The sequence below is a fragment of the Triticum aestivum genome, chromosome 4D, assembly GCF_018294505.1.
Source record: "Triticum aestivum cultivar Chinese Spring chromosome 4D, IWGSC CS RefSeq v2.1, whole genome shotgun sequence".
Taxonomy (NCBI): domain Eukaryota; kingdom Viridiplantae; phylum Streptophyta; class Magnoliopsida; order Poales; family Poaceae; genus Triticum; species Triticum aestivum.
Genome location: NC_057805.1, coordinates 497,060,556 through 497,080,406, shown reverse-complemented (window position 1 = coordinate 497,080,406; position 19,851 = coordinate 497,060,556). Strand labels below are relative to the sequence as shown.

The following is a 19,851-nucleotide window of genomic DNA, read 5'->3' as shown; positions in this document are numbered from 1 at the left end:
ATCGGACCCTTCCCCCTCTATTCTATACTCAACCCAATATATTCACAAATTCTTCATGTGTGTTCTATTTGAAAGTCATTCAAAATCTTCACTGCGTCCTTGTCAGCTGAAGAATTTGCGAATGGAACTTTTAACTTATCTTATCCAAATTTTCGGCTTTGCCGCTCAAACCGTTCCGCTTCCCACGATATACTTATCTATTCACCCACGATCAAACACGATCTCCACTTCTCAGTACATGGGTGACACATGTCATGCGAATGAGAAGGGTCAGGGGCACGTTCGTCCAATTTCTTCGGGCGAACCGTTTTTCATCGTGGCTATAAATACCCCCTCTCCCCTTCCTCACTTCTTTTACTCCGCTCGACCTCTCTCCAAGCTCGAGCTTCTCAAACCCTAGCGCCGCCGCTACATCATCGTCGCCGGTGAGGAAGAGCTTCACTGCCTCGACCTCGTCGTCGCCGTACTCACGCCGGCCACGGAAATCTTCACTCCGCCGCCGCCGTAGCTGTCTTCCTCCGCCAAGTTAGGGCGTGGAAGATCTGCACAGACGAGCTTCACTTCTCCACATCCTAGTTCGTCGTGTTCTTCGTTCAGGGTAATTAAAAGTTACTTTTACTGCCCACTTTGATTCAAATGTTTACTACAAAATCTTCAAAGGTGTTTTTCTTCAAATCCTCACACACTAAACACCTCACATGTCATCTGCTCTTGATTCGTTTCTCTAAGCATCACTTTTCTTCAAGATTCCTCAATTGTGTGGATCTTTGCTCTATACAACTCTGGAACCTAAGACAAAGAACACTTAGTGAAATTCTTCAAGACTCATCTGGTCAAATTCCTCAAACTTGTTCTTATTGAAAAACCTTCTGAGAACGCATATGACCTCTCCAAATTCCTCGCAACTATACTCCGTTCACAGGTACTCATGTCCGCTGCTGAATCACTAGGTTCTCATCAACTTAACTCATTTGCAGCGTTCCTTGAAGAAAAGTTGCATACTTCTTCAGAGAGATCAATTGTTCAAATTCCTCAACTAAAGAAAATGGCTAATGAAAAGAGGTCACAGAAAGGAGGAAAGAGGCATGAGGTCAATACTGCCTTTGAAATCCCTGAGGACATTTATGCTGGGTACTGCACACCCCCTGAGGAAGATAAAAATCAGCGCAAGGTGCGCATTCAGAGGATAGAAAGGAGATGGGCAAAAGAGTGGAGGGAGTACAGGTATGTGACTCCAAAATACATGAATAAATTCGCTGTTACTCCTCCATGCTCAAGACCTCCATTGGCACCTGGCCAAGAGGCAGATCCCACTAGCATCAAGCGCGGTGAGGATTTTCCTGAAGAATGGGCCAAGCGCCAGGCCAAGTTGGCCAAACAGGCAAAAGATGCAGTGAGGAAATTCAACGAAGATTCCACTGCTGCTGCTGCTGAGGCCTCTGTAAGGCCGAAGAAATCCATGGCAAAGAAGCCTGCGCACAAGCCAAGTGCCTCTTCTTCAATGCCCTCACAGCCAATTTCCTCAGCTAAGCCCTCACAGCCAATTCCTCAAGCCGCTCCTGCTCCTCCAAAGTCCTCAGCTGCTCCGACAAAATCCTCAGCACATGTGCATCTTGCCACGTGCCAAAGGACTACAGGCATCTCCATTGCCTCAGGAGCTTCAGCTAGTTCCTCAGCTGCACCATATTCTTCAACAGGACCCTCTCTGCTGAAGACTAAGACCACTGCAGGACGATGCTCTCGCCCAAGTCCTCAGAAGAAGCAGGTCGCCTTCCAAGTACCGTTTGAAGATGATGAAGCTGATGATGAAGAACTTGCTAAGATCATCAGAGACAGGCAAGTCAGGGCCGCTAGAGCCAACGACACAGAAGTGCCACTGCTTTTGGATCCAAAGCTGATCCTCGACTATATTGATCTGTGGCACAAGGACCCAAACACTCCTATGCCTGATTTCAAGTTGACACCTGGCCAAAGTCACATGCTGACCCATTTCATCAGTGAAGAAAAATGGAAATATGAGAAGGCCAGGCAACTCAAGAAAGCACAGTACAGGAAGGAGAAGTTTCTGAAGAACAACGTTGTCTCTATGACAACTAATGAACTCGTAAAGCTCCAGCCTAAAATCAAAGTCCTCAGCGATGATTTCAACGCTTACTATGCTGATTGGAAAGGAGCCAAGGTCAGGTTCGTCAATCTGACGAAGACACTCACTTCAAGTGCCGCTGCCCCTGTGCATATTGAAGTCACTCCGGCTGAAGCATCTGCTCAGCAAACTGAAGAACATGACAGCACCGCTGATGACAATCAGGCTGCTGAAGATAATGTGAGTTCCAGGGCTGATGACTGCATTCCAGCCGCTGATGAAATTCCCAGGGCACCCACTTGTGGTGCGCCTGAAGAAAATGAAGAGGTCAGGGCAACTGCATCAGTTGTGCCTGAAGAAACTGCACCAAATTCCTCTGCTCCACCTGCGCCTACTCCAACTCCAATCCTTCCATCTGCATCAGATGTGAAGAAGACAAAGGCTGCAGAGCGTGCAACAGTGAAGAAAAGGAAAGCATCAGCTTCTTCAGATTCTTCTGCTCCGAAGAAAATGAAGCCTATGACCAGCTCTTTCGCAAACCCGATTGATGCTGTTCCAATCTCAACCATGCCATCAAAGGACCTTGTTCCTTTTGATGAAGAATATGTGATCCCTAGCGGATCTGATGAAGAAACTCCTTCTACTGCTACGTCAGAGCAGATGGATGAAGAAATTGAAGTGGATGAAATCCCTTCAACCCTAGTTGTTTCCTCGCCTGTGCCTTAGTTTACTGCTGAAGAGGCATGCGTTGAAGAAATTGAAGATGAAGATGTGGACATTGGCTGTACCACACATGTGATGAATGATGACTTTTGGGAAAGTCAACACCCCAATTCTCCACTCTTCACTCCACTGCAGCAAATTCCTCAGTCCCCAGTCACTACAGTTCAAATGGGATCTGATGAAGCTCATGAAGACATTCCAGCCGCTAGTGCTGAAGAAACTGAAAATGAAGAATTCAAGAACCAGGCTGCCACTGAAGAGGAACCAGAAATTCCTCAGCCTGAAGAACCTGAGATTGCGATTCCTGAGGTTGTGATGCAACTCACTGAGACTCCTCTGCCCAAACCAAAGGATCCATTCTCCAGGAAGCAAAAATTCAAGACTGATGCCTTCTTTGGCGAGCATGTATTCTTCACTGATTACAACCCTTATGACTCTGCTCGCATAAGGAAGAGGCGTTTCTGGACTGCCAGCCAGGCAAATTTCTATTCCTCAGTGTTGTTCGACAAAGACAAAGTCTTCGATCATGAGCACATTCCTCACGTGGACATGGAATCTCTGCCGTGCTTCGAGCCAGTCCTCAGTGTTCTTCATTATGCTGGACTGTTAAATTTCTGCACTGACATCTGTGATTGGAATGAAGAACTTATTCTTCAATTCTATGCAACGCTGCACATCACCGGAAATTCTGAAGATGTGAATTCATGGGTGCTGGACTGGATGTCTGAAAACACTCACTACAAGGCACCAGCTACTGAATTGCTTCGTGCCTTACCTCTTAGTCCGCCCCTTGAAGGTGCTTGTTGCGTCTACAATGAACCTGAGCTAACCAATCACTACATGCAAGTGCTGATGAACCCTTTGAAGCCAGGTCAGACCTCAAGAACAAAATTCCTTGTGAAGGAATTGTTGTATGTGCCTCGGACTGTATATCGCATTCCGACGAAGACACTGAGTCCAATCAAGGGCCATGACTCAAATGAAGAAGAAGTCGTTGGCATCATGAAGAATCTGCTTTTCAATATCATTCATGGCATTCCCATTGAAAGGATCGATATAGTTGACTAGAGGGGGGGGGGGGTGAATAGGCAACTAACAAATTTTTAGCTTTTCTTTACCAAATTAAACTTTGCATCAAAGTAGGTTGTCTAGATATGCAACTAAGTGAGCAACCTATATGATGCAATGACAACAAGCACGCAAGCAAGCAAGAGATATAACACAAGTAAACTTGCGAAAGTAAAGGGACGAGATAACCAAGAGTGGAGCCGGTGAAGACGAGGATGTGTTACCGAAGTTCCTTCCTTTTGAGGGGAAGTACGTCTCCGTTGGAGCGGTGTGGAGGCACAATGCTCCCCAAGAAGCCACTAGGGCCACCGTATTCTCCTCACGCCCTCACACAATGCGAGATGCCGTGATTCCACTATTGGCGCCCTTGAAGGCGGCGACCGGACCTTTACAAACAAGGTTGGGGCAATCTCCACAACTTAATTGGAGGCTCCCAACGACACCACAAAGCTTCACCACTATGGACTATGGCTCCGCGATGACCTCAACCGTCTAGGGTGATCAAACACCCAAGAGTAACAAGATCTGCTAGGGATAAGTGGGGGGAATCAAATTTCTCTTGGTGGAAGTGTAGATCGGGGCCTTCTCAACCAATCCCGAGCAAATCAACAAGTTTGATTAGCTAGGGAGAGAGATCGGGCGAAAATGGAGCTTGGAGCAACAATGGAGCTTTTTGGGGGAAGAGGTAGGTCAACTATGGGGAAGAAGACCTCTTTATATAGTGGGGGGAACAATCCAACCGTTACCCTCCACAACAACCCCGCAGAGGGCGGTACTACCGCTGAGACCAGCGGTACTACCGTGGAGATAGGAGGGCAGGGGAGATATGGACATGGGCGATACTGCCGCGGTGGTAGGACGGTACTACCGCTTAAGAGCGGTACTGCCGCTCTACCGCCGCTGCGAAGTACCGCACAATCCGACACGAAAAAAGACCCCTCGAGTCGACGCGGTAGGGGCCTGGTACCGTAGCGGTACTACTGCTGAGGACCCACCAGCGGTACTACCGATGCGGAGCGGTACTGCCGCTTGTGACCCCTAAGCGGTACTACCACTGGGTACCGCGATACTACCGCTGGGACCAGACTCAGCCCAAAGAGAGAGGAAAGAAAACTCCAATGAAGCGGAAAGTCTCAGAGGGTGAAAAGAGGATGTGTATGTGTTGATTCCACCCTAGCCTTACCAAAGCGGACCCCCTCTTGATAGTACGGTGACTCCTACGAAACTAATCCACCAAAAGAAGCGAAAGAGCTACACCGTCTTGAATGACACTCCGAGGGGAAAGAAATCGTCTCGTGCCAAATGATGAATCTCTGAAATGCTCAAAGCACACGATTAGTCCGCAAACATGTTGTCATCAATCACCAAAACTACATCTAGAGAGATATGCCTTAACAATCTCCCCCTTTTTGGTGGATTGATGACAACCAGGGATTTGCACAAGGATATATCATGAAAGTAAAGAAACTTAGAACTACAAAATATAGACGGGCTCCCCCTGAATGTGTGCACCTAGTTGGTAGTGCCTTTGGAATGTAGGACACACACATTAGGATCAACACTCCCCCTATATTTTATAGTCCAACAACCTAAGCATAGGATACATGAGAGCAGGTAATATAACATGATAGACAAGCAACTCATAAGATACCAAAGTACTAGAAAGACATAGATAAAGATAAGGTAGCATATGTCTTACACCATATATCTGGAACTTAGGTCTCACTGGCACACAACCAAACAAGGCAAATCGCGAGAAAACACAACGACACAACACAGAAAACGACGACACTATAAAGCAAATCCCTAAGCTCTCTCCCCCTTTGGCATCGAGACACCAAAAGGGCAAAGAGCGACGCTACGGCTCCAGGTGAAGGCAAACTGAGGAGCTCTCTCATCACATCCCAGCGGGGTCATCTGCACCGCCATCCTCAGTCGGAAACTGCTCGGTGTCGGAATCGGTCCACGGACAGTGCTGCTGAATCCACTCCTCTTCCTCAGTGATCTGGCCCTCAGACCCACTAACAATGGTCGCACCTAGCTGACGCATGAGCTCCTTGTGACGCCCCCTGGCCTTCTTCTCAGCCACATGAGTCATGTACTGACCACGAGACTCCATGTAGAAGAGCTTCTTCATCTTGCGCTTGATCTTCTTTGCGCAAGAGGGCTCTGTCCCAGAAGGCTCATAATCCTCATCGTCATCATCGGCCTCAGTCCCATCCTCGGTCTCCATGTCAGCAGCAGTAGATGGCCCCCCGGATTTAGGGGCTGGGACGCCCCAACTGTCCTTCTTCCTCAGACACTTGATCTCATGAGAGACCAATTCTCCAGTTTCCAGCATCACCTGGGGATGGACACGTGCCCAGGCCTTCTCAATGAGCAGCATGATAAATGGACCATAGATCGGGCACTTGCGCTCAGAAATGGCAGTGAGAAGTTCAGACCACATAACATGAGAAATGTCCAGGGACTCGCCAGTGTTTGCTTCCTTCACATGCTGGCAGAAGAGAAGCATATCCACGAGATAGGAGTGGACCATATCCAGATTCCCGATGCGAGGAAAGAGGGTCTCTCGAAAGACACGATGAAGGATGTCCAGGTAGGTAGACAACTCATAGGTTTCCTTCTTAGTCACATGGTGAACCTTCACAGTGCAGTAGGGCCAGAGAGCTTGCTTGTGAGTCGAGTTGACGTTGCGGTGAGGGCGAAAGCCGACAGGAGTCTCAAGCCCGCGATCTTCCACATGAAGTAACTCCATGAAGGCCTTCCACTTGACAGACAGTAACTTGCCATTTGTCATCCAGGTCAGAGTCCTTGCTTCATCAGTTCCAAGATGGACAGTAGCATAGAACTGAGCCACCAAATCTGCATCAAAGTCCTTGTTGAACTGCATGATTCTGAGAATGTTGAGCTGAGTACACATCTGAAGAGCTTCACCAAAGTACTCAGGATCCTTCTCCATGGCATCCGTGTCGATGGAGCGAACACTAACAAAGAGATTCTTCTTGGCCTTGATCACATCAAAGTAGATAGCAAACTTTTGCGGATGCATGCTCATAAGTATGTTTTTTTTCAAGTAAGAATGACACATTATTCCACCACAGAACAAAAGTATCAAGGCAATGGATGTCAACTCAATGAAATTAGATGAAAGTAACTTGGTGAAACTTCCATGTGTTCTCGAGTGCGATTTGATCTCTATAAGTAAAACAATCGGGTTGTCCTTAGCAGAATTAAGAATTGGTCTACTTGCTACACCATTGACTCTTGTTGTAATTCATGTTATCGCAATTATTCATGTGATCAAACAAACCATCAATCAATCTTTGCAGCTTTTATAATGGACCCCTACTGAAATCTATGGACCAATCCATTCCGTTCCTCATTGAGTTTGACACTCTTATTGAAAAGAGCTGCAATAGAACCCCTACACTTGTGAGGTATCAATGCCCGTGTTCGGATCTTGATGAAGCAGCAAGCCAGGGGCGTCCGTGGCCTCCGGTGGAGTAAGCCCGAGCCGGCCTCCCCCCACAGAGGAGGATTTGAACACGCCTAGTGTCTAGTGTCATGACCAAGGTTAAAAAAAAAAGCCTTTTTCTATTGTAAAATACTTGTAATTCCAAAGTTTTAAGAGCATCTACAGTCGGGTACCCCAAACCCGTCTGAAATGCATGGGTGGACGGCCCGTCACTGGCTGGTCACGAGATTTTGACCCCAGACGGGTGTAGATGCTCTAGTTGTGCACGTATCACTCGCTCTATCTAAATTAATTGACGCAGATTTAGTACAACTCCGGAGGGAGTACAATTTTTTATATGAACACACTGGTAGTGGCAGTAGAATAGTGGCGGTGGTACACTCTTGCAACGATGCGTTCACGTGCAGTGTGTCTGAAACAAACAAGCGTCGCCAGACTAGATCGAGTAATAAATACTCCTAGTATAATCCTCAATGGAAAATTAAGGCCAACCCTACCACGGTCCGAAGAGGAAAAACCCACCCGCAGCTCTCCTTCCTTGCCGTGCGTCTATAAATGCCGCCTCGCTCGTCATCGTCGTCCCGTCTGCAACCCAAAAACCGTCCCCTCCTCAGTGGAAAACCAACACCAAGACGCCCCCTACCACCACCTGACTCGACTCCTCTCCTCTCCTCTGTCCTCTCCCACCGCCGCCCCCTACCCCCAAATCCCACCTCCACCTACTCCTCCCCCACCGCATCTCCCCTCCCCGCCCCCCACGCGGCACGGGCGCGCGGACACGCAGCGCCGACGACGGGGATCGGCGAAGGAGGAGCGCCCACACGTAGCAGCGCCAGCGCCAGCGCCCAGCAGGGGGCGGACGGGGCCGAGTTCTTTCTTTCCTCCGTCCATCCGTGTGCCCCCGCTGCATTTACACGCGGAAAAATCCACCGAATCTCCCCCGTCACTCGCCTCGTCCGGCGAGCCGGTAGCGGCCAAAAACCCCTCCTTTGTTCCCATCCGCGCCCGCCGCCCGCCCTGAGCTCGCCAGCGGCCGCACCGTGGCCCGGTGGGGAGGCCCCCAATGCCTTTTAAACCCCTCGCCGCCCCCCGCCCCCTCCTCCTGACGCCCCCGATCCCGCCCACCCAATGCCGCGCCACGCCCTCCCCCTCGCGGAGGCCGCCGCCGCCGCCGCGCACGCCGCGCTGCTTGCCCTCGCGCTCCTCCTCCTGCTCCTCCGCGGCGCGCGCGCCCTCGCCTCCCGCTGCGCCTCCTGCCTCAAGCCGCCCCGCCGCGCCCTCGTCGGCGATGGGCCGCCCCTCGCCCCCTCGGCGCCCGCCGCCGGGGGTTCCTGGTACAGGGCCGCCCTCGCCTGCTGCGCCTACGCCCTGCTGGCGCAGCTCGCCGCGCTGACCTACGAGGTCGCGGCCGCGGCGCCGCCCGTCGAGGCCGAGGCGCTGCTGCTGCCGGCCGTGCAGGCGCTGGCCTGGGCCGCGCTGCTGGCGCTCGCGCTGCGGGCGCGCGCCGGCAGGTTCCCGGCGCTCGTGCGGGTCTGGTGGGTGCTCGCCTTCGCGCTCTCCGTCGCCATCGCCTTCGACGACTCCAGGCGCCTCATGGGCGCCGACGACCGTGATGCGGACTACGCGCACATGGTCGCCAACTTCGCGTCGCTGCCGGCCCTCGGCTTCCTCTGCTTGGTTGGTGTGATGGGTTCCAGCGGTGTCGACTTGGAGTTTAGTGATGATGACACCGGTGTCCACGAGCCCCTGTTGCTCGGCGGGCAGCGCAGAGGCGCCGAGGAGGAGCCCGGCTGCCTGCGGGTGACTCCCTACGGCGATGCCGGGATCCTCAGCCTTGCAACGCTCTCATGGCTCAGTCCGCTGCTCTCGGTTGGGGCCAAGAGGCCGCTCGAGCTGGCTGACATACCCTTGCTGGCTCACAAGGATCGTGCCAAGTTCTGCTATAAGGCCATGAGCAGTCACTATGAGCGCCAACGGCTGGAGTGCCCTGACAAGGAGCCATCGCTGGCATGGGCAATACTCAAGTCCTTCTGGCGTGAGGCGGCAATGAACGGCGCCTTCGCCGCGGTGAACACCGTCGTGTCCTATGTCGGTCCCTACCTGATCAGCTACTTTGTGGACTACCTCAGTGGCAAAATTGCCTTCCCCCATGAAGGTTACATCCTTGCCTCCGTATTTTTCGTATCAAAGTTGATTGAGACGCTCACTGCTCGCCAGTGGTACCTGGGCGTGGACGTCATGGGGATCCATGTCAAGTCCGGGCTGACGGCCATGGTGTACCGGAAGGGCCTCAGGCTGTCGAATGCCTCAAAGCAGAGCCATACGAGCGGTGAGATTGTGAATTACATGGCGGTTGATGTGCAGCGGGTGGGGGACTATGCATGGTACTTTCATGACATATGGATGCTTCCACTGCAGATCATCCTTGCGCTCGCCATCCTGTACAAGAATGTCGGGATCGCCACGGTTTCGACATTGATAGCCACCGCGCTGTCAATTGCTGCCTCGGTTCCTGTGGCCAAGCTGCAGGAGCACTACCAAGATAAGCTAATGGCAGCAAAGGATGAGCGAATGCGCAAGACTGCAGAGTGCTTGAAGAGTATGAGAATTCTCAAGCTGCAGGCATGGGAGGACCGGTACAGGATAATGCTTGAAGAGATGAGGAACGTTGAATGCAGGTGGCTCAAGTGGGCTTTGTACTCGCAGGCCGCAGTTACGTTTGTTTTCTGGAGCTCGCCAATCTTTGTCTCAGTCATAACTTTCGGCACTTGTATATTGCTTGGTGGCGAGCTCACTGCTGGAGGCGTTCTCTCTGCTTTAGCAACTTTTAGGATCCTTCAAGAGCCTCTGAGGAATTTCCCTGATCTCATCTCCATGATAGCTCAGACGAGGGTGTCTTTGGACAGGTTGTCTCACTTCTTGCGGCAAGAAGAGTTGCCGGATGATGCAACAATAAGTGTTCCACAGGGTAGCACAGACAAGGCAATCGATATCAAGGATGGCAGTTTCTCTTGGAACCCGTCTTGCTCAACCCCTACACTATCTCATATACAACTTAGTGTGGTGAGAGGCATGAGAGTTGCAGTCTGTGGTGTGATTGGCTCTGGCAAATCAAGTCTATTGTCCTCTATACTCGGGGAGATACCCAGACTGTCTGGCCAAGTAAGTACATGCATAAAAAAAAAGAGTTGATGCTAACTTGAATGATGGTTTAATTACATTTTCCTTCTGCTCCTTATTCAGGTTAGGGTCAGTGGTACAGCAGCATATGTTTCTCAGACTGCCTGGATACAGTCTGGAAATATTGAGGAGAACGTTCTTTTCGGCACTCCAATGGACAGACCGCGTTATAAGAGAGTACTTGAGGCTTGCTCCCTGAAGAAAGATCTTCAGTTGCTCCAGTATGGAGATCAGACAATCATTGGTGACAGAGGCATTAATTTGAGCGGAGGCCAGAAACAGAGAGTGCAGCTTGCAAGAGCACTGTACCAAGATGCTGATATTTATTTGCTTGATGACCCCTTCAGTGCTGTTGATGCTCATACTGGAAGTGATCTATTTAAGGTCTGTACCGATGTTGCCCTTTTCTATTTTTTTAAAGATGCTTCTGTTTCATAACATGCCATCCTTTGTGTTGCAGGACTATATATTGGGGGCACTAGCTAGTAAAACAGTAATTTATGTAACTCATCAAGTCGAGTTCCTACCAGCTGCTGACTTGATATTGGTAATAACATTTTTCACACAATCTAAGCACTACATTTTAGTGGCTAATGTACATAGATATGCTGTTTCAAATTTCTATCAGCCTATTAAGTTGTTCAATTTGATGTGTTGTTTATCCATGTTTCTTGATGAGAATAACACAGCAGATTCTGCATGGAAGTTTCACTATCTTCTACTCCCTCTGTCCCATAATATAAGAACGTTTTTGACACTACACTAATGTAAAAAACGTTCTTATATTATGGGACGGAGGGAGTATACAATACTTCTCATTAGACTGTTCATAGGATAATGGGTCCTTGATCACTCATTTGTGCTTTTCTTTTATCATGGCGCAGGTTCTTAAGGATGGCCATATCACCCAAGCTGGAAAATATGATGATCTTCTCCAAGCTGGAACCGATTTCAATGCTCTGGTTTCTGCTCATAATGAAGCTATTGAGACCATGGATTTTGGCGAAGATTCTGATGGAGATATCGCTCCTTCTGTTCCTAACAAAAGATTGACACCAAGTGTTAGCAATATCGATAACCTGAAAAATAAAGTATCTGAAAATGGTAAGTCATCTAATACACGTGGAATTAAGGACAAGAAAAAGAGTGAAGAACGTAAGAAGAAGCGTACTGTTCAAGAAGAGGAGAGGGAGCGAGGAAGAGTTAGCTTAAATGTTTATTTGACATACATGGGGGAAGCCTACAAAGGTTCACTGATACCACTCATTGTCTTGGCGCAAACCCTGTTCCAAGTTCTTCAGATTGCCAGTAACTGGTGGATGGCATGGGCAAACCCCCAAACAGAAGGAGATGCACCTAAGACAAGTAGTGTGGTCCTTCTTGTTGTTTATATGTGCCTTGCTTTCGGGAGTTCATTGTTTGTGTTTGTGAGAAGCCTTCTTGTAGCTACATTTGGTTTAGCTGCTGCTCAGAAACTATTTATAAAAATGCTAAGGTGTGTGTTTCGAGCACCAATGTCATTCTTCGATACTACACCATCTGGACGGATTCTGAATCGGGTCAGTTTGGATCATGCTCTTGCTCCTAATTTCTGCTCGTCTGTGCCTTTTCTATTTTGCACATCCTAATCTTCTTCAATCATACTTCATACCAGGTTTCTGTAGATCAAAGTGTTGTGGACCTTGATATAGCATTCAGGCTAGGGGGATTTGCATCAACAACAATTCAACTCCTTGGAATTGTTGCTGTCATGAGTAAAGTCACATGGCAAGTTCTGTTTCTTATAGTCCCTATGGCTATGGCATGCATGTGGATGCAGGTAAATTTCTAAACTTTCAGGTTTTTTTTAGTGCTGACATTTTTTTTTGTGGGTGCTGACATTAACCTGGGATACTTAATTTCTTCAATGGAGATCGTAATGCAACTAAAGTAGATAGCAAGGGTAGGTACACCTAAATGAATCAATAAAAGAACTATGCACACATAAATTTGGCTACCTCTGTCAGTTAACTAGCCAATTAACCAGAGAACAGATGCATATGTTCAGCATGGAAGTATTGAAACTTGTGAAGTAAGCTCATTCTTAAAGCATGAGTATTCAAGATAGCTTGATGATTTTGTGTACCAAATGACTTTTAAAGATCTTCATCACACAATAGATAATGGATGTCCTTGCTACCATGAACTTGCAGAGATATTACATTGCTTCATCAAGGGAGCTGACTAGGATCTTGAGTGTTCAGAAGTCTCCCGTGATCCATTTGTTTAGCGAGTCAATCGCTGGTGCTGCTACTATCAGAGGATTTGGTCAGGAGAAAAGATTCATGAAAAGAAATCTTTACCTCCTTGATTGTTTTGCTCGGCCCTTGTTTTCCAGCCTTGCAGCTATTGAATGGCTCTGCCTGCGAATGGAACTGCTCTCGACTTTTGTGTTTGCTTTCTGCATGGCAATACTTGTGAGCTTTCCTCCTGGAACGATTGAACCAAGTATGTCTTATCTGCTGTCTCACATGCCGTTCTATTGCATTTTATATGATCTTGCTTTACCCAATAGATCACTTGTTAGGTGCACTAGAAAACTTGCATATCTTTTTCAATAAAATATGGTAATATGCTTCTCAATCTAAACAAGCTTTCCAATTGATAGGTATGGCTGGCCTTGCTGTTACATATGGACTCAACTTAAATGCTCGGATGTCAAGGTGGATATTGAGTTTCTGTAAATTAGAGAACAGAATCATCTCTGTTGAGCGTATTTATCAGTATTGCAAGATTCCTAGTGAAGCACCACTGATTATTGAGAATTGCCGTCCCCCGTCCTCATGGCCTGAGAATGGAAACATTGAATTGATTGATCTCAAGGTGAACTTAGTCTGTAGCGATTTATTTGTGACTATACATTTGCTCTTCATTATATATAATCACCAGAAGTATACACTCTATTTTTTCTTCTTCTAAGCTGAACATACTTCAGTTTTATTTACAGCATCTTATTGTGCTTTTGCTAAATATCATAGGTCCGCTACAAGGACGACCTTCCCTTCGTTCTACATGGAGTCAGTTGTATTTTTCCTGGCGGGAAAAAGATTGGGATTGTAGGGCGAACTGGAAGTGGTAAATCTACTCTCATTCAGGCTCTTTTCCGTCTAATTGAACCATCAGGAGGGAAAATTATCATTGACAACATCGATGTTTCTGCGATTGGCCTTCATGATCTGCGGTCACGGTTGAGCATCATTCCTCAGGACCCTACATTGTTCGAGGGTACTATCAGAATGAATCTTGACCCTCTTGAAGAGCGTTCCGATCAAGAAATTTGGGAGGTACGCCATGGTCGCTTTTATGCTACCCTCATGTTAAATGTGCCATGATCTTTATGGAAGAGAACTCTTTTCTTTCAGGCACTAGAGAAGTGCCAGCTAGGAGAGGTCATTCGTTCGAAGGAAGAAAAACTGGACAGTCCAGGTGTGTTTTAATTTGGAATAGTCAAACACTTGTTCAAATAGTATGAATGACACTTTGTACTGCAAAATTATATAATTTTTCCCTTGGATATGTGGCTCCATTGCAGTACTGGAGAATGGGGATAACTGGAGTGTGGGGCAGCGCCAGCTTATTGCACTGGGTAGGGCGCTGCTTAAGCAGGCAAGAATTTTGGTGCTTGACGAGGCAACGGCATCGGTTGACACAGCTACAGATAATCTTATCCAGAAGATTATTCGCAGCGAATTCAGGGATTGCACTGTCTGTACAATTGCACACAGGATCCCTACGGTTATCGACAGCGACCTAGTCATGGTGCTTAGCGACGGTACATGTTCCTTAACACGATTGGCCAAGTCGACTTCTCGGTCATTATTTAGATCATCATGAGTTTGTTTCCCACTGCTCGTATATTGAATTATTTCAGTTTCGAGTAATGCTCCTAGCCAAGCAGTACATATTTTGTGACTCGTCTCTTCTTATTTATTTCAGGTAAAATTGCTGAGTTTGACACACCCCAGAGGCTTGTGGAGGACAAGTCCTCCATGTTCATGCAGCTAGTATCTGAGTACTCCACCAGGGCGAGCTGTATATAGAGAGAGAGGCTTAGCTTAAATCCCCCAACGAGAATAGAGGCTGGGAGGTAAGGTAGCCGAATCTGCCAGTCTACTCACACCACACAAGTAAGTAGCAACACCAGACAGGAGGATAGGAGAGGTATATGAACGGAAAGAAGCGCCGGGCGCGTTCCCTGACCTGAATAGCCATGGATTCTTCTTCGAGGGAACGCGGCAGGCGATTGAACACCACGGGAGGAGTTGGCGGCATTAACCGAAGCTCTGATGCTTTTGTATGTATAACACTCTGTACTGCTTCTCCCCTTGCATCATGGGAAAATGAACAGAAATAACGCGGGTAATAAAGGGGGAAATTTTGCTTTCCTTTTTGGCGTCAGATTGGATTGCTTCATCTCTGTGACAGCTCCTGTGTTGTTATCTATCAAAACTGTTCTGTGTTTAGCCTGAAAATGTGATACAGTGGATATATGTATGCAAGGTAGTCAAAATCATGATCCTGAATCGGATCACAGCTCTTCGTTGTCATTGAGCTCCGATGGTAGGAACGCAAACTGTAGGATCTTAACTACTCCCTCTATTTACAAATATACAAGATGTTTTGGATACTTCAATACGAAACAAACACATTAAAATGTGTTTATATACATCTGATTCCTCTACTTCTATAAAAGACTATCCGTCAGATCTGCATCTAACGACTGTGTATAAACTGTGGCATTTTTGCAATAAGACCTCACTTCTCTGCTCCAATTTGCAGAAACCCCGTATCTTGAAACCAACCACGTCCCTCCCCCCACATTATCAAAACAACCATGAGGAATATATCTGTGAAACCTAATGCAAGTATACCAAAACTAGTGTTTTTCTTTCAAGTTTGTGAACATGTATTATTCTACTTTGGATCGGTTGCAACGCACGGGCACATTGCTAGTTTAGGAAAAAGTTAGAAAATCTTATTTATGAACGGAGCGGGTAATAGATTCTACTATCATAGGAGTTGGTTTAGATCATGAAGTTGTAGAATTGTATGATAAAATTGCGATTCCAGCAACCTGTATGTAGGTTCTGGTTTAGATCTTCAGTGGACTTAGTACATACTCACTTCCTCAGAAGGAGAACTAGTTGGGGAAATGCAAAATGCTGGGACGTAGTAGAAACTAGACAGCCAGAGCGACACTTTTCTTTTGTAGGCACAACACTGCAATTGTGATCTAAAAATACCCAGCACTACAAATCCTCTTGCAAAGCTTTACCAAAAAAAAGAAAAGAAAAGAAAAAAAGAAGGTACATCCTCACTTCCTTAGGAGAACTAGTTGGGGAAATGCAAAATGGTTCTGGTTTAGATCTTCAGTGGACGATATCAGTAATACTCACTTCCTCAGAAAAACTAGTTGGGGAAATGCAAAATGCTGGGATGTAGAAACTAGACAGCCAGAGGGACACTTTTTTGTAGACACAACACTGCAATTGTGATCTAAAAATACCCAGCACTACAAGTCCTCTTGCAAAGCTTTATCAACATACGTACCAACCAATATTCTCACCACATACAATGTACATGAATAAGCAACAGGGATAGACCACAAAGGCGACGCGGCCTAGCACCGCTCATCACCATCCCAGTTATTTTTCTCCTTCGGTCCGGTCGGGCCTTCCTCCTCGTACAGCTCCGCAGGAAGACTGTCGAATATGGCTTCCGCCGTGAACCGGAGGAAGAACGGCAAGAAGCTAAGTACCGTGTCCACCTCTGACCGTGAGTTGTACGTCAAGGTCGGGCCCCACTCCCTCATGTACTGCAGCCAGCACGGTTCCACCACGGCGTCTCCAAGGTATTCTGCCGAGATGATCTTATACCTCGTGCTCGAATCAATTGACAGGTCGCTCCGTGCGACGTCATTTCTTAATCCGACGCCGAGGTTTTCAGAGCCCTGCAGGTAGCAGCCAGGGTGCGCGTAGCTTGCATGCCCATTCCTCGACGAATACACGATCGCCTTGTTTCCTGAGATGAACTCCAGATCGCAAGCGTCCACCCATCCTCCCCCGCTGTGCTCTGAGTAGTAGACAGATGAGAGTTCTCCAGAGAAGTTACTTATGCGGAGGGTGAAATGCTCCCAGTCTCCCGTATGCCTGCCAACCTTCTGCAGAGCAAAGCTTGCAAGTCCAACCTTTATCGTTGCTGGCCCGTTGAACGGACAGAACACCCACATGGCAATGTCGGTGAAGGTCCCTCCATGAGCCGGCTTAACATGAGCATAGAGCTCGGCACTCTTCAAATTGCCAACTTTGACAAACTCACGCGTATCATCATCGGGGAGGTCAATCCAGTACTCACCGTCATTTGTCCCACCAGCAGGCAGGTTTGAGCCACCAGCAAGTATTGGATCTCCCATTTTCATATCTTTCTTGTTCAGTGTAGCTCCATTCTCAAAGAACCAAGAAACTGATGACGGCAAGTATTTCTCTTGTGGGTGGAAGAAAACAGTTGGGCCATAGTGCTTGATTAGTGCATGAATCTGCTCTAGATCAGGCATGGCTCTCAAATTCGGGTCGCAGTTCTTCAAGCAGGGAATGCCTGATTCCTGACTGTTAACTGAATTTGTTTCACAGAAGAATGTACCAACAGGTATACCTCGTCCTGCTGTCCCTCGGTGGCAAGGCCTCGTCTTCCAAACTTGGCATGTACGTTCCACATTAACGACTGACCTAAAGTTTTCACATGGATCCGTGAGGTCCTGTCGCACACACCGGACCGCCTCCAGTGAGGGCTTCTTTGGTCCTCTAGTAACCACATAGCCAAGGGCTTCATAACCCTCAGGGGGTGATGGCAACCAGAAGCAACCGCATTCACTATTGTCATCTTCATACACACCAGCATTAGTCCAAACGAGGGTGTAATCTAATGGTTTCTCAAGAGCAGGCCTGCTATTGATTAACTGGCAGCTAGCCGTTTCCCTTGCAACAACAAGAGAACCCTGTAAAAGCCGGTCATTTTGTTGGGCATAGTGGCCAAGGCAGTGGAAACCATCAGGAACCTCTTCTGGCTCATAGAACGTAGCTCCAGAGTAGCTCCATATATTCCGGAATTGGGTAATATTTGCAATATCAAGTTCTCCTATGCATATCACGCCCTTTGCGAAGTCCCGTCCTGTAAAGTAGTTGCTAGACAAAGTTACTACAAGGTCCAAGTGTTCAGCAAAGCAAATATATTTGGCAAAGCAACCAACAATCAGTTTGAGAAACAAATACATTGTTTTGCACATGCAATTATTCGTTTTATACTAAAGAAAAATGAAGGAAATTGCAACCCCGACACAACAAAAAATCAAAAAATAACGAGTCCGGGTAGCCTGTACAAACTTAAACTACAGATTTCACTTCTTGAATGAGGCAGTTACAGTTCTCATGATATATGATCACAAATTACTCTTGCCCCACAAAGAATACCTTTGAGGCTACGATCGCCACCTTCTAAAATGATATGCCTTCCAAGTAAAGCATAGTGATCCTATCTAAGCCACTTCAAGCGCAAGTAACAAGAGGTACCCACTACGACAAGCTATGTACAAGAAATTCCCTTGAGGGAATCCATCTTTTTTATAAATTTATTAACCACTGTGTTCATTCAAGAATATGTACCGGGAAGTGAAATCTGCATAGCATAGCAGGACAGAAATAAACTAATCAGGATAAATTGTAGTATTGTTATAACCGTATTAAACTCCCCCTTTGGAAAGAAATAAACAACAGAACAGTCAATGATGATAATAATTGAACAAGAAAGTAGTAATCAACAAATTAAGTAGGGAGTCATACAAGTGAGTACTACTTCTAATCATGAAGCTGCATCAGGCCAATCATCAATCAATGGTCATAAGAAAACGATCCACGAACTGATTCGAGAACTGATAAGAGAGGAGAAGGCGTCAGAAACCTTGCGGCCACGCGGGCAAGGGCGCCGGCAGCTGGAACGGCTCCGGCAGCCGGACCGCGGCATCTCCCCCGGCGCCGAACAGGTTGCCGCAGCAGAAGCAGCTCCACCCGCCCATCACCGACCGACTCCTGCCTTTCCCCTCTCAGCTCCTCTCCCCGTACTATTATAGGTCAGCCGGCCGCTGGATCCGGACTCCGGAACTCCGGTCAAAGGGGAGCGGCTCGGCCATTAGATAGCTGGGATAAATCGCCGGCCCGGCGGGGTTGATGGCGACACCGGGGAGGGCTCGGATCCAGTCAGGCTCGGACTGGGCGGCGGCTTTTGTTATCAGGAGAAAAGAAAACACAAAGGTCGTCGCTTTCGGCGTTGGAAAATCAGAACCTGTTTGGGCTTGCCGTGCACGCACACACCTGGTTTTGCGCCGTGCGATTTGGACTCAAAATGCGCATATTATGCGAACAGCAAAATACACCGCTAATTCTAAAACTATCTTTTTTATAACACAGTATATATAGAAGCGCTCATACATACGTGCATACGCTCACCGCTAATCTAAAACTATCTGAGGGTGTCAAGTTAGTCATAATAATATTATGAAAAAAATGCATATAATATGCAATACTTGGAGTACATCTAGGAGTGTTTTAGCAAACTGAATTTACTACTCCCTCCGTCTCTAAATATATCGTTTTTAAGAGATTTCAATATGAACTACACACGGATGTATATAAACGTATTTTAGAGTATAGATTCACTCATTTTGCTATGTATATAATCCATATTGAAATATCTGAAAAGACTTAAATTTAGAAACAAAGGGAGTAAGTGTTAGGGCATCTCCACCAGCAAATTCCCTTCGTCATCCGTTCGCCAACTGATGGGACCAGTCTGCGAACACGGATGCGGGAAGCGGCCATCCAACGCTGCCCACATGCATTTCAAAAAGGGTTTAAACAAACCGGACGAAATTCAAACAAACTCGACTGATTTCATTCAAGTTCAGATATAATTTAAATAAAATGAACGATATTTCGATTGTTTAACTAAAACAATAAAAAATACCTAAAACCTACCACCTCAGACGAACAGCCGCCTTGTCCTGCCGCACCGTCGTAGCCGTCCGTGCTGTCGTCGTTAATGTCGTCCCTCCAGCAGCTAAAGGGCGTCGGAGGGCCACAACAGCCTTGTCCGGCGGCTGCCTGCCGCTCGCGGAGGAGCCGGTCCGTCTCCTGTTGCGTGGTGCGAAAGGCCGCCTTGGCCACTGTCGATGGCGCCAGCCTTGCCCCTGCCGGCGTTGGTAGAGGAGTTACTAAGCGACCACTCCTCG

General features: G+C 47.5%; 2 protein-coding genes across 2 annotated transcripts; one reads left to right on the top strand and one right to left on the bottom strand.

Annotated features, from left to right (window-relative positions):
- Positions 1-8,692: 8,692 nt before the first annotated feature.
- On the top strand, positions 8,693-14,956 carry LOC123098982 (ABC transporter C family member 13; the record flags this gene model as incomplete). Its single annotated transcript, XM_044521083.1, is given in 11 exon segments — positions 8,693-10,514; positions 10,596-10,916; positions 10,993-11,079; positions 11,417-12,091; positions 12,187-12,351; positions 12,725-13,019; positions 13,180-13,394; positions 13,550-13,855; positions 13,934-13,997; positions 14,104-14,343; positions 14,508-14,956. Coding segments are annotated over 11 exon segments (4,294 nt in total), but the record flags the coding sequence as incomplete, so codon positions are not given.
- Positions 14,957-16,043: 1,087 nt separating this feature from the next.
- Positions 16,044-18,900, bottom strand: LOC123098981 (uncharacterized). The gene is made up of 2 exons (XM_044521082.1): positions 18,525-18,900; positions 16,044-17,738 (listed from the first exon to the last, which is right to left on the bottom strand). Exons 1-2 carry the CDS (start codon positions 18,637-18,639, stop codon positions 16,192-16,194), a joined length of 1,662 nt encoding a protein of 553 aa, XP_044377017.1. The 5' UTR covers positions 18,640-18,900; the 3' UTR covers positions 16,044-16,191.
- Between the last annotated feature and the right edge of the window lie 951 nt (positions 18,901-19,851).